The 18,212-nt window shown below is 35.1% G+C and overlaps 1 protein-coding gene across 1 annotated transcript in view; it reads left to right on the top strand.

Moving 5' to 3' along the window:
* LOC115710837 (cycloartenol synthase) overlaps nt 1–18,212 on the top strand; it is a 53,834-nt gene that overhangs the window by 18,828 nt on the left and 16,794 nt on the right. The window contains exons 3-10 of the mRNA XM_061112175.1: nt 3,438–3,527; nt 4,421–4,609; nt 4,724–4,978; nt 5,075–5,263; nt 8,847–8,960; nt 9,059–9,181; nt 9,285–9,407; nt 10,577–10,732. Coding sequence (XP_060968158.1) covers nt 3,438–3,527; nt 4,421–4,609; nt 4,724–4,978; nt 5,075–5,263; nt 8,847–8,960; nt 9,059–9,181; nt 9,285–9,407; nt 10,577–10,732 — 1,239 coding nt within the window. The remainder of the gene's footprint in view (nt 1–3,437; nt 3,528–4,420; nt 4,610–4,723; nt 4,979–5,074; nt 5,264–8,846; nt 8,961–9,058; nt 9,182–9,284; nt 9,408–10,576; nt 10,733–18,212) is intronic.

The raw sequence follows: 18,212 nt of genomic DNA, 5'->3' as shown, positions 1-18,212 counted from the left end.
CAGATAGGATTTGAAAGAACTCTATCAATTTTTGAATAGATTCTTTCATCTCCTAACTGCTTATTACACCAAGTAAAAAAACTGCCCACAAACTTTACATCTTCAAGGTTGCAATCATCAACACAATCTCGAAATTCCGAAGAATTCTTATACTTAACCTTGGTGCCTATTCTTTCTTCCTTTTTAAGGATATCATTAAAATCGCCAAGCACCACCCAAGCTTCTGTACTAGCTATATCCCTCAAATCTGCCCATACCTTCCTCCTCCCAATCTCATCATTGAACCCATAAACAAAGGTCAAAAAAATTTTTTTGTCTATGGTTTCAACGAAGAGATGAATGAGTTGACTAGTACACTTAATGATGTTAACATCAAAACTATTAGGATTCCAACTTACTATTATCCTTCCACCCTTATGCCACGCATTATTAGAGGTAAAACACCACCCCGAAAACATTCTTAAGTATAAGGCTCCCAAGTTCCAAGCCTTAACTCTTGTCTCGAGGAGACCAACTAGCCCAACCTTTTGAGAACTAATCAATTGCTTGACTAGACATTGTTTTTGTTGGCTATTGATCCCCCGGACATTCCAACTTAATATTCTATCCATTGTTGAGAGAGGGCCCTCCCCCCCTCCATTCTTAACCTCTTCTAAAGATTGCCCTGCTTTATCAACTTCCTCAATTCCCACATTTCCAACTATGTCAACATCATTATTATCCCTCAGCGCAATAAACTTGTTACGAACTATAGTAGCAGTAGGTGCAGCTTCGGGTCTGGTTTTCCAACCATTTGACACCGGTTGGAAGCCCTCAGCATCCACTTTACTGTTGCCAGGACTCACGGTTGTTGCCTCTTGTTGTTGCATTATGTCTTTTCGGACCCATTGCTGCTTCTTGGGTTCCTTCTTCCTACAATCTGCAGTTAAATGCCCCAAACCTTCACAATGAGCACAAATCACTGGTTTCCATTCATAAGAAATAGCAACTGAAGTATTACACCCATTCTCATCTTCAAAAGATATCATCTCGGGCAGCTCTTGTTTGATGGCAACTTCAATCAATACTCTTGGGAAACTTAGCTTCTCTCTATTCTTTGTAGCCTCATCCACCATAACCGGCTTCCCAACTTGCCCAATAATCTTGTACAATGACTTCTCTCCCCAATACTTGAGCTCTAGATCATCAAGATGAACCCAAATAGGAACCATTCTAATATCTTCTTTTTTAACATTAATGGATGGTTCCCATTCTTTCATAACAACAGGCCTGCGGTTAAAGAAAATGTATCCTCCCCTAAGCACTTCATCTCTATATTCAATGGACTGAAACCGAATTATGTATATACCATATGAAAGTAATCCAACTCTCTCAACCTTCTCAGACCACATCCTTCACAAAACCCTCAAAAACTGCCAATGGGGGATTAGCTCCTAGAACATAACAAACAATTGAGGGTTTCCAAAAATCAACTTCCTCTTGTATATCATCATTAGTGATCTTCACCTTATTGCACTTAGAAAATAGACTTTTAACAACAGATCCAGATCTTAGAACAGGGGGATTCGAAACCATACCTTGTGCGATTTTAGCAGAGCACTGCTCAGACGCCTCCAAGAAATGAGCAAAATCCATCCTAATATCCTCCTGTTGCATAATCGACCTTAGCGAGGACTTCGGGGTCAGAGGATCAGGTTCCAGCATACCCGGAGGTAATCCCTCATTTCCGTCCACTGAATCGTCATCATCGACATCAGAAAAAACTATGGGAGCAACACCTAGCACCGCATCCATTGATTTGGTTTTCCTAACATCAGAAATAGAATTAGGACCTTTCTTCTTCACCGGCTTCATCAGATTTCCCTTCCCACGCCCTCTACCTCTTGTCTTCGCCATGGCTCCAGCACTTGCTGCAAGGAGTCGAGAGAGAGAGAAAGTTTATTCTTTATTTCTAATTGATCAATATTTCTAAAACCCAAACCTTCGAAGTCTTTTGTTAAACAAAGTTGCTTAGCAACAAGACCTGCAACATCCAAAAAATAACAGATTTTCCACAAGAAAGGTTTACAAATACTATTAATCTTCTCTAAAATGTATTTAGGAATTATCATTAATTGTGCCTAATAAATGTGAACAACCATCAAAGTAGAATTGATTATAGTTAATCCTACCAGCCATCTTTTAAATAATACTATCACACTCAATTTTTATTTTTTTGAGCAAATAAGAATTTTGAGGTACCTAAAAGGCAAGCTGCTCTTGACAAAACATGAACTCTCCAAAATGAATTGCTCATATGTCCTATTTATTTCGTAACAATAAAAAATCGTACTTCTATTATTAGCATGTAATCCTAATATATCTGAAAACCTATTTAAAGTTCTAGCGAGGGTCATTATAGAAGCAGTAGTCCCTCTTGAGAACATCAACAAGTCATCAATAAAACATAAATGATTTAACTTCAAATTCTTACATCTATGATGATGCTTAGACTCACTCCTCTGCGAAACTTTGGTTAACAGATGAGAAAGGTACTCTATTCCCAGTACGAATAACAAAGGAGGCATGAGATCCCTGCCTAAGACCTTTTTTTGAACTAAAGTAGAGATTTTAATGAGTCAATAACTATAAGAGAGAATTTTTGGGTAGTGAAACATTCCATAACCAATTCGATGAACAAATTAGGATAATGCAAGGTTGTCAACATTTCTCTTATGAATCCTCATTAATAAGTATCATAAGACTTCTTCATATCCATCTTAATCATGCAAGAATGACTATCATTTTTCCTCCCATAGTGTTTCAAAAGATCCTGAAAAATTAGAATATTATTGCCAATATACTTCCCATAAACAAATCCACCTTGATTAGCCGCAATGAGACTTGGTGACACCTGCCTCAGCCAAGAACAAAGAAATTTCATAATTATTTTATAGAACACATTGTAACATAGTGTGCCTAAAATCACAAACAATGTTTGGGTATTTTACCTCTAGAATAAGGGTAAGATTAGTAGCATTTATCTCCTTAAGAATCTTCCTTCAATTCAAAGTTGAAAGCACAGTTGTAGTAAAATCAGTTCTTGTATAGTTCCATGTCTTCTTCAAAAAACCACAACTAAACCCATCTGCGCCTAAAGATTTATTATCTGGAATGGAGAATAAAGCATTTTTAACATCCTCCTCAATATAGGAAAGCATTAGCATCATATCTTGGTCCTCATTCATCTCTTGTTCTTCTTGAAAAATTTCACAACTCCCTGCTTTTTTGATGCTCACAACATGTTCACTGCTTTCCCAACACTTATATTATATATTTTAGTTTGTAATTATATATATTTTTTTTAATGGATATATATATTGATTTATTATATATGAAATGTATATTTGCATGTACATCTACTAATAAGTAATATACAAATATATATATAAACATAGGTTATTGGATTGAGTGTGACGGGTGCGCTTAATGTGATCTTACCACATGAGCACCGACAAGAGGCATGTCGCTACCTCTACAATCATCAGGTAATAATAAATACCCATGGTTTGTCTATTACTTTATATTAAATTAGTATATTATGTTAGAGCATATAAGCAAATAATATATTATGATATACATAAAAAAAAAAAAAAAAAAGACATATAGTCCGTATTACAATATTTATAAACTATGTCTGAATTGTGGTAACATCAAAATTGGAGTCAGACCCAGGCCCGAGCTAGGTTTAGAGCCCGAGGTCAGGATCAGGGCAGGGGTGAAGGCTGGAGTCTAGGATCCGGGGTTGAGGTCGAAGTCAAGGCTGGATCTAGGTCTGTGGCTTGAGGTTGAGGTTGAGGGTGGGGTTCAAATACAACCCTGGAGCTAGAGTTTTGGGTCGGGGTCCAAGGCTTGAGATCAAGGTCCAGATCGAGGTCGAGGTTAGGGACAAGGCCAAGGTTTGGGGCCCGGCCCCAAGTGGAGATTGAGGTCATGAGGCATGAGGCTGGAGTGGGGGCTAAGGACGAGTCTAGGTTTAGGGCTTGGAACGCGAGGCCAGGGTCCATGTCTGAGTTGGATTTGGGGCCAAGGCCGAAGTTTAAGGTCCAGTCATCATGTCCGTGGGATAATATGTTTATGATAAGTATTAGGAGTCAAAGTCGAGGGGTTGGGTCGGGGTTAGTATCGCTATCACATGTGATATAATTAATAATATATATTTTATTATTTTTTAAGAAAAAAATTAATACAATACTATACTATTGTGCACCAAATATAATATAACACATACACTATTAATATAAATCAATACCATATTGATATGTATTATAATATTATACAATACAATTCAACACAATATAATAAATCACCAAATAACAAAAGCCCTCATCTTATTATTATTATTATTAATATGTACATATATAAAATAATTTAAGTACAGAACGAAGATGGAGGATGGGGACTACACATAGAAGGGAAAAGCACCATGTTCTGCACTGGCCTATGCTACGTAGCACTGCGGTTGCTGGGAGAACACATGGACCTCCACCCGATCCATAAAGCCAGATCATGGATCCTCACCCATGGTGGCCTTACCTATATTCCTTCTTGGGGGAAAATGTGGCTCTCGGTAGGTACAATATATCAAGTATTAAACTTCTATGATCGATGAGTGCATAAGACTACAAAATAAAACTGAACGAAGAAGATTGAATAATGTAATATAGATATGATTGATGATCAGGTACTTGGGGTATATGAATGGAGTGGAAACAATCCATTACCTCCAGAGCTATGGCTTCTTCCATACACTTTAAATCCCCTCCATCCAGGACGAATGTGGTGTCACTGTAGAATGGTGTATCTGGCCATGTCATATTTATATGGAACCAGGTTTGTGGGTGCTATCAATTCCTTAGTTTTGTCTCTTAGGAAGGAGCTTTATACTCTTCCTTATCATCTAATTGACTGGGACCACTCTCGCAACCTTTGCTATAAGGTACCTATATCATATGATATATATATATATATATTAATTAATTCTTCCTCAAATTTATATTAGATATGATAATGATTTATTATTATATATCACCAGGAGGACTTGTATTATCCGCATCCAATGATACAGGACATACTATGGGGTTGCTTGCATAAGATTGGAGAACCAATTCTGATGAGTTGGCCTTTCTCTAAGCTAAGACAGAGGGCTCTTCACACTGTCATGCAACATATTCACTATGAAGACCAAAACACTAATTACGTCTGTCTTGGCCCCGTCAACAAGGTTCAATTATATACACATACAATATGTTATGAAAAATAAAGATCAATGGATGAAAATAATAAAAGATAAATAAAATAACACCAAGACAATTATAACTCTGCAAAGCTACAAAGACTAAAAAAGATTAAATAAAATGTTACAACTCTAAAAACACAAAATACAAATAAAATAGAACGAGTAAAATATGTGGAAGACTAGAAATACAACTGAATGCATGAAATACATGTAAATATATATAAAAGCAATATATAGTAAATTATAAATATATTATAATAGTATATATATAATACTATATTATATGAAGACTGTAGTAAATATATGATATAGTATATATAATATAATATTATCAAAGAAGAAGAGCAATTACATAAGTATTAAAGGGGGATCATTAATAATAGCTAGAACAAGGATTATACATCTTTGTTCAAAAACCTTATTTCTCTTACTACCAAACACTTAGAGAAAATATGGAAATGTTTTTAGAAATAGATAAGCTTAGAGAGTTTTCTAGCTTATACATAGATGTCTATTAATTTTTTTTTTTTTTCATTATATGACTGTTATCAACATTTTAATTATTATTTAATGGGATAAAATGTTACACTAGAGGGTTGAAAACATGTTAAATAAATTCAAATACGTTTATGGATGTTTTCAAAAACTAGGTTCTAAGTGATAGAAAAATAACCATAAAACAATATGTCCTCAACCATAAAATAACTTTTTTTTAGAAAATCCAGTATTGATTTTTTGTAACTCTTCTTCGAGCCATATCTTTCTCTAACGTCCCAACACTCATTTAAATAATATAATTGAGCATTGTAGTAGTTTTTAAAAGTAAAAAAAGTTATTCCATTGATTCTATAATCTCTATATGTAATATCAATTTAATTATATATAATCAAAAGTGATGCATAGATTACAATTTTCTTAAAAAATTTTGTAACATTTCTTATGTCATGTGTATTATTAAACTATATAATTTAATTACTAAATACATTATATATATTAATCTTATATTAATATATAATATATCACATTATTTTAATCTTATTATAATATTAATTTATTTGAATAACGAATAATATAACAAATTCTCCCACTAAATTAAAATTTATGACACTTCATTGTAACAATTTTATTTAATCAATCAAAATATATCATATATCTCTCACTTTGATTGAATAAATAAACTCTTTTCATAAAGACTTTTCTCAAGTTCATAAAGTAAAGTGTCTTTTAACTTGAACTTTACTATAGTGTAATCTCTACAAATTTTATTAAAAATTTGGTTGACAAAATATTGAACCAACTTTTCTTTATAATAAAATAGTGATGATACACACACATTTGTTAGACTCACTTAAGACCTCAAGCTCAAAGTCTCACTTTGCACCATTAATGACCTTGTGCACATTTCATTCATTGAGCTTTTTTAAAAAAATATACTCTCCAATTCATCACCTAGGGTGGCACCACCCTTAGGTCAATATAACTAGGTAGAATTATTACAATATTTGTTACTAAAATACTTGTTTCCCAAACTAAATTCTATTAAAGATTTTATACCATTTTATAATTTGAGATAAGTTAAATGATGTTCTATCTTAAAATTAATTGATAATGAGAGGAGTAGCCCAATCATCTTATATATATTATATTATCTTTCTTTATTAACAATATACACTTCGAAAAATCTTACTTTTAGTCACAACAAAACTTGTGACTAAAAGTGAAAAAATTGTGACTAATTATAAATCTTGATTCCTATGTTGTGACTAAAAGATCTATGGATAAAAGTATTAGTCATTTTGTTGTGACTAAAAATAAAAAAATTGTGACTAATTATAAATCATGATTCCTATGTTGTGTCTAAAAGGTCCATGGAGAAAAGTATTAGTCACAAAAATTACAATTTACAATTTGTTGTGACTAAATATATTTTTGGTCACAATACTTGTTGTGACTAAAACTAACTTAGTGACAACTTGTAAATATATGTTTTATTCACAAGTAACATTTTGTTGTAATTAAAAGTCACATTTAGTCACAAAAAAATTATATTGTGACTAAAAAGTTGTCACTAAAAGTAGCAATTTTTTGTAATAAATGTGAAACTCTCTAACAGTTAACATATAATAATATATGATTCTTAAGTTACAAAACTAATTTTAGATTTTATAACGGCTCTTATATTATATTACAAAAATGTATAGTATTAAATTATATATTATATAATTTAATTACTAAGCATCTAATTACATATATTAATCTCATATTAATATATAATTATCCGATATTTTAATTTTATTATAATATTTATTTGAATAACAAATAATATAACACAATATATATGCATCATGTTATCATATAAATATATATGTATAATGCATATGGATAGGGAAATTTGATTTTCTATACTTAGAAAATTTTAAAATTTTTTCCCTAAATACATACTTAATAATATTGGTAATATAGGACCACATTTCCCATATCCCACAAATACCCCTCCCATTTGAAAAAAATCAAAAAATAAATCAGCCATGGATGCCTCATCCCGAACCTCTCTCTCCCATGGCTGCCTCATTCCGACCACCACGCCCGGCCACCGACGACTACCCACCACCCCGACTACGCACCACCGTCCGAACCACGCACGACCCAGCCCCTTCTCTCGAACCCAGCCCCTCTCTCTCTCTCTCTTCCTCTCTCTCAACCGGGAAAAAAAAAAAAAAAAAAAAAAAGACCGGAGGTTCGATGGTCGGACCACATGGTCCGATGGGGTCCGACCCATCGGACCATGTGGTCCGACCATCGGACCATTGTCTCTTTGTTTTCCTCAAACGAAAAAAAAAAAAAAAAAAAAAAAATCGGACCATCGGACCATTGTCTCTCTGTGGCCCAATACTTGACAGCCTGCTGCCCACTCATTTCCCCATAACCTTCGGCCAAGTTCTCCCCGTAAGGTCCACCCGAGTGCTCATCTTATTAGAGAGTATTGATGAATAGTTTAGAGGCGTTTTCTTTTCTTGGTAAAAAATATAAAAATATATATATACATATATAATGTTACCTGGGTAGCAGATTGTTTTTTTTTTTTTTTTTTTTTTTTTTCGGTTTGAGGAAAACAAAGAGACAATGGTCCGATGGTCGGACCACATGGTCCGATGGGTCGGACCCCATCGGACCATGTGGTCCGAGCCATCGGACCTACGGTCTTTTTTTTTTTTTTTTTTTCCCAGTTTGAGAGAGAGGAAGAGAGAGAGAGAGAGAGAGGGGCTGGGTTCGAGAGAAGGGGCTGGGTCGTGCGTGGTTCGGACGGTGGTGCGTAGTCGGGGTGGTGGGTAGTCGTCGGTGGCCGGGCGTGGTGGTCGGAATGAGGCAGCCATGGGAGAGAGAGGTTCGGGATGAGGCATCCATGGCTGATTTATTTTTTGATTTTTTTCAAATGGGAGGGGTATTTGTGGGATATGGGAAATGTGGTCATATATTACCAATATTATTAAGTATGTATTTAAGGAAAAAATTTTAAGATTTTCTAAGTATAGAAAATCAAATTTCCCTATGGATATTCATAATGCAGGTATTAAACATGATTTGTTGTTGGGCAGAGGACCAAAATTCTGATGCCTACAAATCTCATCTTTCCCGAATTAAAGATTACCTTTGGCTGGCTGAAGATGGTTTGAAAATGCAGGTTACTATTCTTTATTAATTTACTAAAAATAGTAGTCAATTAATTTATTAATATACAAATATATCATTATTGGGTCAACAATCTATTTATTAATTCAGGGATATAATGGGTCTCAACTGTGGGATTGTGCTTTGGCTGTTCAAGCCATAATGGCAACCCACTTGAAGGAGGAGTACAGTTCAATGCTTAAGAAAGCTCACTACTTCATCAAAAAAACACAAGTAATTAAATATTATATGAATACATATTGCTATATATTTATGTATACTACAACGTACGAACGTATTGATAATTTCACTTGCATATAATATATAATATATGAAGATAAGAAAAAACAGTTGGGGCAATGTAAGTGAGTGGTATCGCCACATTTCAAAGGGAGGATGGACCTTCTCAACTCCTGACAATGGTTGGCCTGTCTCTGACTGTACTGCCGAAGCTATGAAGGTCTTCTTTTACATTTATACTCATATAATTTAAGCTAACCTATATAGTTGCGTGTCTTTTGCTTATAGGGAGTTTTTTTTTTTTTTTTTTTTCATTTTTGGCACAACCTATTTTCTTAGTAAGATAGTGTTGTTACAATATGATGGCACCAATTTCAATAATAATAATAATAATAATAATAATAATAATAATAATAATAATAATAATAATAATAATAATAATAATTTAGAGTGTCAAAGTTAGAATTTGTTTTTTTGACGTGACCAAAGTTAGAATTCAAAATATTCTGCTTTATACATGTAAAACTAAATATTTGTTTGGACTCTTTTTTAACAAAGTAAATATATATGAACTTTAATTAATACCGTTTTAATTCCCTGTAATTTTGCTAAAGATTAATTTGGATCCCTTGTTATCATAAATACTTAAAAGGACCATCAAATCATTTAAATAGTAAAAAATGTCTCCTAATTATAATTTTAGTCATGTTTAATTTTATTTTTTATAAGGAGTGAAATATACTCTTTTTTATTTTTTTTTAATAAAGGAGTGAAATATACTTTTAAAAATACTATAGAATAATTTTATATATTTTCTCAAATTTTTAATTTATTTATTTAGTTTCTATTTTAAAACTAATAAATAATTAATTAAATATATAAGTATAACTTATCTAAGATGATAGTTTGCTAATTTTGATAAACCCAAGGGAAGGATTCTGGTAAATTAGGCGGTCTATGTTTATGATCATGTTCTAGAGGTTTTTCTTCTGTTCCTGAGATGATAATTAGATTCTTCAGAGAAAAAGTTAAATAATTAAAATTTTTATACATTTAATTATATATTTAAGAGTTTTAGAAAAAATAAACTAAATAAATAAATTAAAAATGAATAAAATAAAGTTATTTAACTCTTTTTAAAATTTATTTGACTAAAATTATAATTAGGAGATTTTTTTTTTTAATAATTAGTTTTATTTATGAGAATAGTCTAAAGTAATTTATTATTAGTAGAAAGCATGATATAACAGCAACATATGTACGGTCATATTATAAAAACATAGATATAATTTATTTACGTGCTAAAATTATTCGGAGTAAAAGAGATACCATACCTGAAAAACTACCTTTGTATGAATTTAATACTATATATATATAACATACATACAGGCAGCTCTCTTACTATCAGACATGCCTTCTGACATGGTGGGAGAAGCCATAGCGGCGGATCACCTTAAGGATGCTGTTCATCTTATTTTATCTTTACAAAACAAGAATGGAGGGTTTGCAACCTATGAACTCACAAGATCCTACGCTTGGCTAGAGGTATGTGTGTGTTAGTGGGTCTAAAACATTAAATTAGATAAAATTGTATTGGACTAGTTGTCATGTCAAATCATGCCATGTATGTATTTATTAGATCATAGTTGTCATGTCATATCATGCCATGTATGTATTTATTAGATCATAGTTGTCATGTCATATCATGCCATGTATGTATGGGTATTAAATTAATGTCACAAAATATGGTCTTTTTAGAGATAAAAAGTTTAAAAAATGGAAACTATAACAAAATACAATGAATAAACTAATTAAAGTGCCAATCAAAGTGTCTTTATCACTAGCAGGTAAATTACTGATAATATAGTTAGGGAAATTTGATTTTCTATACTTAAAAGTTTTCAAAAATTTTTTTTTGAACCAATACATTTTATACTATGAAAAATATGCCTACTTTACCTAAATTCCAAAATTACCCCTCTCAAAATCCCACACCCATCAGCCCTCTCTCTCTTTCGCCTCTCTTTCTTTCTTTCTCTCTTTCTCTCGGTGCCGCACCCACAGACCCACGGCAGACCACCCACGCCGTCAACGCTCAAACCATTTCACCGCCCGCACCTTCAAATGCACCACCACGGCTCACCTCCACCACCCACCTACTGTACTGCCCCCTCTCACTCTCTTCGTCTTTCTCTCTCTCTCGAACAGGAAAAAAAAAAAAAAAAAAAAAAACATATGGGCCGATGGTCGGACCACATGGTCCGATGGGGTCCGACCAATCGGACCCATCGGACCATGTGGTCCGACCACCATGTCCATCTCTCTTCGTTTTCCTTAAAAAAAAATATATATATATATATATATATATATATGGTCCGATGGTCGGACCATATGTTTTTTTTTTTTTTTTTTTTTTTTCCCGTTCGAGAGAGAGAGACGAAGAGAGTGAGAGGGGCGTGCGGTGGGTGGGTGGTGGAGGTGAGCCGTGGTGGTGCATTTGAAGGTGCGGGCGGTGAAATGGTTTGAGCGTTGACGGCGTGGGTGGTCTGCCGTGGGTCTGTGGGTGCGGCACCGAGAGAAAGAGAGAAAGAAAGAAAGAGAGGAGAAAGAGAGAGAGGGCTGATGGGTGTGGGATTTTGAGAGGGGTAATTTTGGGATTTAGGTAAAGTAGGCATATTTTTCATAGTATAAAATGTATTGGTTCAAAAAAAAAATTTTGAAAACTTTTAAGTATAGAAAATCGAATTTCCCTATAGTTATAGCCAATGAAATCATTCATGCCATTCATTCTAGAAAAGCTGGCAAATTAGGTTGGGCTGCGATTAAGTTGGATATGGAAAAGGCCTTTGATAGAGTTGAATGGTCCTTCATCTCTCACTTTCTTCATCACATTGGGGCTCCTCCTACGTTTATTTCTCTCATCACTAAATGTCTTTCCACTGTCACCTACCAATTATCCCTCAATGGTAACTTATCAAATGTGTTCTCTTCTTCCCGTGGCATTCGCCAAGGTGATCCCCTATCACCTTATCTTTTCCTAATCGTGGCTGAAGGTTTGTCTGCAGCTATCCGCAGCCATGAGGAGGCTGCCCTTTTCTCTGGTATTAAAATTTGTCGAGGAGCCCCCTCTTTTTCCCATCTTCCATTTGTCGATGATAGCATGGTTTTCGTTCCTGTTTCAACTCAATCTTCAGAAGCTATAAATAATATTTTGCTTCTGTATCTCCAAGCTTCTGGCCAATCTGTCAATAGGGATAAATCTTCCATTCTCTTCTCCCCAAATACCTCCCCTGACTCTCGATCCACATTCCGTTCTTCCTTACTCCTTAACGGTGAAGGTTTCATTAGTAAATATCTCGGTGTTCCTCACTGTGTTGGCAGGGTTAAAAATTCTATTTTTCACTATCTCATTCAGAAAGTTTCATCCAAGCTTAATGCTTGGAATGAAAAGCTCTTCTCTCGAGCTGGCAAAGAAACCCTCATTAAATCTGTCATTCAAGCAATTCCTTCATTCGCTATGTCTTGTTTCAGACTTCCTAAATCCACCTGTGCCTCTATTCAAAGTTTAATTGCTAAATTCTGGTGGGGCTCTTCTTCGGATAAGCAGAAAATTCACTGGAAGAATTGGTCTGCTCTCTCTGCTTCCAAATTTTTTGGTGGTTTGGGGTTTCGTTCTCTTACTTCCTATAACCATGCTCTTCTGGCTAAGCAGGCTTGGCGAATTTGGTCTAACCCTGATTCTCTGCTCTATTCACTTCTTAAAGCTCGATATTTTAAGCATACTGATTTTCTCCATGCCCCAAAAGGTCATAATCCTTCTTTCACTTGGATAAGTCTTCTGTGGGGAACTCAACTTCTCAAACAAGGCCTCATTTGGAAAGTCTGTTCTGGCAATGACATACCCATTTCAGCCCCTAACTGGATCCCTAATATCTCACACCCAACTATTTTACAACCAATTGACCCCTCCCTGGCCACTGTCTCTTTTTTTGTCAACCCTGACCGAACTTGGAATACTGACAAGCTTCACTAATTTCTTCCTAGTTATCAAGCTAATGCTGTCCTCAATATCCCTTTGGACATTGGTCCATCTGATTCTCTCATTTGGGGATTCCACCACTCTGGCATTCTTACTGTCAACTCAGCCTATCATTTAGCCCAGTCCACTACCCTTAATTCTTCCCCTTCCACATCTAATCCTAACCCTTTTAAGGATTGGTGGAAACTTCTCTGGACTTTGAAAATCCCTCCTAAAATTAAGCAATTCACTTGGAAGGCTTTCAACCATCTTCTCCCTTGTGCTCTAAACCTTTTCCTTAAGCATGCTATCCCATCTGCTAGTTGCTCTTATTGTGGGGGAAGTGCAAAGTCGGTTTCTCATGCTCTTCTTCACTGTCTCAGAGTTAAATCCATTTGGCATCACTCTAACTTTAAGCAGTTTTTTGTTGACTATCATAGGCTTGATATCAAAGATTTTTATCTGCATAGCCTTACCTTAATTCCCAGGGACCATCTTCCCTTATTCCTTGGTATCATTTAGCAAATTTGGAATATTAGAAATGCTCACCTTTTTCAAAAGCCTACTGTAACGAATATTGTTCAAGATATTGTTGCAAGTTTTCTGCAGGATTACCAGGATGCTCAAATCCATTCTTTAGCCTCAACATTGACTAATAATCATTGCCCTCCTGCCTTGGATCATATTTTGGCTCCCTCAACCACTGCTCTTTTTGTTGATGCTGCCCTTAATACTAATGCTCCTGCAACAGGTATTGGGATGGTTTACATGCAGGGTCTGTCTCACATTCAGCAATCTGCAAGGATCTTCAAACCAGGGGCTTCCTCCCCAATTTTTGCTGAAGCTCAAGCTCTTTACGAAGGCCTGCATTGGTGTTTTTCTTCCAATTTGCAACCTAGATTTGTCTTCTCTGATTGTATTAACCTTGTTTCTAAGGTGAACGGTAATTGGCATGACTACTCTCCACTATCTTCTCTTGTTCATCAGATTAGAACCTTCCTCTCCAGATTCCCTGAAGCTACTTTGCTGCATGTCCCTCGCCAGCACAACGACAAAGCTCATTCCCTTGCGAAGTTAGCCCTCAGGTTGAGAGACTAAGACTAGGTGGTTTCTTAGTCCCCTCTTGGCTGTTTGTGCTTTTAGTTTTCCTTTTGTAATCAACCTCTTGTTATTTAAAAAAAAATGAATAAACTAATTAACTAGATTTCAAAAATAATTATCGAAAAAGTCATCAAAGTTATTACCGCCAGATAAGACATTGAAATTTTAATTGTTACAAGAAAAATCACTAGAAAATCATTAGAGTTTTTACTGTCACCAGAAAATCATTACTACGACGTCGTCACTATAGTTGGACATTGAAATCTACAGTGGACATTATTTAGTTATTTGTCTTCGGTATTAGATAAATACCGAAGACAAAGGTCTTCACAAGATCCGGCCCAAAAACATTAAAAAAAAAATTAAACACTTTTAATTTCGGTTATTAATAAAAATCGAAGATATAACCAAAATTTTATGAACCACTACTTAAAAAGCGATGATACAAGTATTAAAATAGTTTTATCTTCGGATTTTTAATTTATTAAAGAAAAAAACTGAAAATAAAAGATATATTTCTAGTAGTGCTAACACACAAAAACTAGTTACGTTTATGTGATAGCTCACTCCACTCAACGTATTAACAAATTGTACGAGGTTGCTCTTAAGCATTATCTGTCTTGTTAACTGATCTATATGAGGTCTAGCTTGATCAATATGAGGTCTAGCTTGATCATTGCTTTTAAACTTTGTTGACATCTCTTCTTCTCTGAAAGATAACATATCTACTTATGTTGAACTTTTTAAAACCTTTTTCCAAACACGTATCTCTTAACACTATTGGGATGTCCAAAGAACATGCACTTGAAAAGTGAACTATATGATCTAGCTTGTCATGTCAAATGTGTACATAAGTTGTGCATCCAAACAATGTTAGGTGTTCATCAGAGAGTTTCTTCCTTGTGCAGACCTCCTAAGAGTTTTAAAATTCAAAGCTACTGAGGGGCACCTATGTATTAAGTAGTTTGTTGTATATTAACAACTTCTCCATAAAATTTTCTTTCAAGGTCAGCTTCCTTGAACACGCATCTAACTCTCTCTAAGCAAGTTCTATAAATTCTTTATGCAAATCTATTTCGTTGAGGAGTTCTCGTTACTGATGTATGTCTAGCAATACCAACACTTATGCTATACTGATTAAACTCTTTGGAATAGTATTCAAGACCATTATTAATCCTTTGTTTTCTTACTAGTTTGATTTATAAACATTCTCCATATAATAAAATGATCTAAATCTTGATCTTTTGATTTGAAGAGTAGCTTCCACACTTTTTGAGAGTAGTTATCTACGATACTCACGAAGTAGTTAGCTTCACCTAAAGATGATACTCTTGCTGGTCCCTAGAGATGAGAATGAATATAGGCCTATGAAAAGTAGTTGTGTGAATTCTAATACTAAATTTCACTATGCAACATTTACCACAAACACAAGTCAAGCTTTCCACCAAGTTTGCCACTCAGAACCTTTTATTTCAACACTTCAACAATCCATCTTTCAGTAATTTGACCAATCGTTTGGTTCCAAAGTTGAGTTAAATCAACATCTTTATTTGAAGCCAATGCTGCAAAACTAACTATTTTCCTACCATGAAATAAAGTCCACCTCTAAATTCATCCTTCATAATTATTAAAGATTCGTTTAAAACATTCATAGAACTGCCCTTAGGTTTGATTTTATACTAAGACTCCAATAGATTACAATTTTCTTCTGAATACAACCCTTTTAACAAACCGGCGATAATAAGCAGCTAAACTCAAACACCTTCTAACTTTAGTGACTGTCTTCGGCCTTGGCCAATCCTTGGCAGATTCAATCTTTCTCGGATCAACTATAATTCCATCTTTACTGACAATGTGCCCTAAGAATGATACTTGGGATAGCCAAAATCTACAGTTTTCAAATTTTGCATAGAGCTTGTGTTCTCATAGTCGCTGTAAAACCATCCGTAGATGCTGCTCATGTTTCACTTCTGACTGAGAGTACACAAGGATGTCATTAGTAAATACTATAACACATATATTGAAGAAATCCTTGAATACTCTACTCATCATGTCCATAAAAGTTGTTGCATCATTGTTTAGTCTAAAGGACATAACTAAGAATTCATAGTGACCATACCTAGTACGAAAGGCGGCCTTTGGAATGTCCTCCTCTCGAATTCTCAACTCATGATAGCCCGAGCAGAGATCAATCTTAGAAAAGACTGTCTTCCTCTAAAGTTGATCGAACAAATCATCGATCCTTGGCAGTGGGTATTTTTTTTTTTTTGATTGTCAACTTGTTTAATTCTCTAAAGGCAATACACATGCGAAGTGATCCATCTTTCTTCTTAATAAACAATACTGCAACTCTTCAAGGTGACACACTGAGTCAGGAAAACCCCAAGTCAAGCATATCCTAAAGTTTTATCTTTTATTCTTTGAGTTCAGCAGGAGCCATTCTATAGGGTGCCTTGGAAACTAGTTCTGCTCCAAATGCTAAGTCAATCACAAAATCTATTTCCCGCTGTGGTGGTAATCCTAGAAGTTTTTATGGAAACATATCCAGAAACTCTTGAACTAATTTGATACCTTCAGGCCGAACTGATTCAGGCCAGCCGGTATCTAACACCACTGCGAGAAACCCTAAGCACCCTTCTTTTAAAAAATTTGTGGCTTTTATTACAGAGATCCCTGGAACTTGGGAACCTTAAACTGATACCGCAAACACGAATGTTATTCACCTTTAGGTTAGAAGATCACCATCTTTCACTTGCAATCATTGTTAGCGACGTACTTGGACAAAAAATCCATTCTAAGTATAATATCAAAATCTACAAAACCCAATTCCACTAGGTCAGGGCTCAACTCCCTATCCTCAACCCTAATTGGCACAGACCTAATCCACCTTTTGGAGATAACTAATTCTTCGCTAGGCAGTAGGGTTCCAAACCCTGTTTCATAGCTATCTCACGGCCTACCCAGTTTATTAATTATTCAAGCTACCACATAGGAACGTGTGGCTCTGAGTCAAACAATACAAAGTAATAAGAGTTGTAAACTAAAAGTTGACTTATGACAACTAAAGGACTAGCTTCAACATCAGCCTGAGTAAGAGCAAACATGCTTTGCCTCTATCTTCTGCTCTTCTTTCTTTAGCTGTGGGTCGTCTCTTTTATAATGTCTAGTTACACCACACTGGAAACACCTTTGACCTCTCCTCCAGATGATACTTATTATAATTAGGGAATTCTAGGTAAGTGTATCAGTTCTGAGACCCACCCTGTCGGTTACCATGGCCTTAGTTCCCTTGGAACCTTTTGTTCTAGTTCGAGCCACCGGACCTAGATGGAGACCTTCTTTTTTGATCAGAGGTCGAGTCACTACCACCCCTACCATAACTAGAGGTAGGAGGACTAGTGGCCCCACTAACAGTAAGAGTCCTTTGGGGCTCTTGAATACACTCCACTATGCCCTCAGCTTGTAGTGCTTTCCCTACCATATCAGCATAGGTAGTGGCTGTTGGAAATTATTTTACCAAGATCTTAGATCTACTCACAAGTATGTTGATTAACACCCTAAATATGAACTTTCTAAAACGATGAAATAAACACATATAAAGTTAAAGAAACCTTACATTGGGTGCAACGGAATAATATGACTCCTTCCGTTCAGATATCTAGCCCTTGATTCCTTTCTGTAGCAGAGCATTATCAATATTTGAACCTGGATCTCTTTCTCTGAATCTTTGATGCTGAAACCTCCTTCTTGCTGAAAGTCTTTCTTCACGATCTTCCTCACTATGATTGAGGTATCACTTGCTGTGTGTGGGCACTACTCATACACTAAGAATTTCGAAATTTGAGAGGGAAGAAAGAGAGAGGGAGTGGTCGGCCAGATAGGGAGAGAGAAGGCTCATGTTTTTCT

This window comes from Cannabis sativa, chromosome 3, assembly GCF_029168945.1.
Source record: "Cannabis sativa cultivar Pink pepper isolate KNU-18-1 chromosome 3, ASM2916894v1, whole genome shotgun sequence".
In the NCBI taxonomy this organism is placed as follows: domain Eukaryota; kingdom Viridiplantae; phylum Streptophyta; class Magnoliopsida; order Rosales; family Cannabaceae; genus Cannabis; species Cannabis sativa.
The sequence above is the reverse complement of the archived record's forward strand: the minus strand, read 5'-3'. Positions and strand labels throughout refer to the sequence as shown.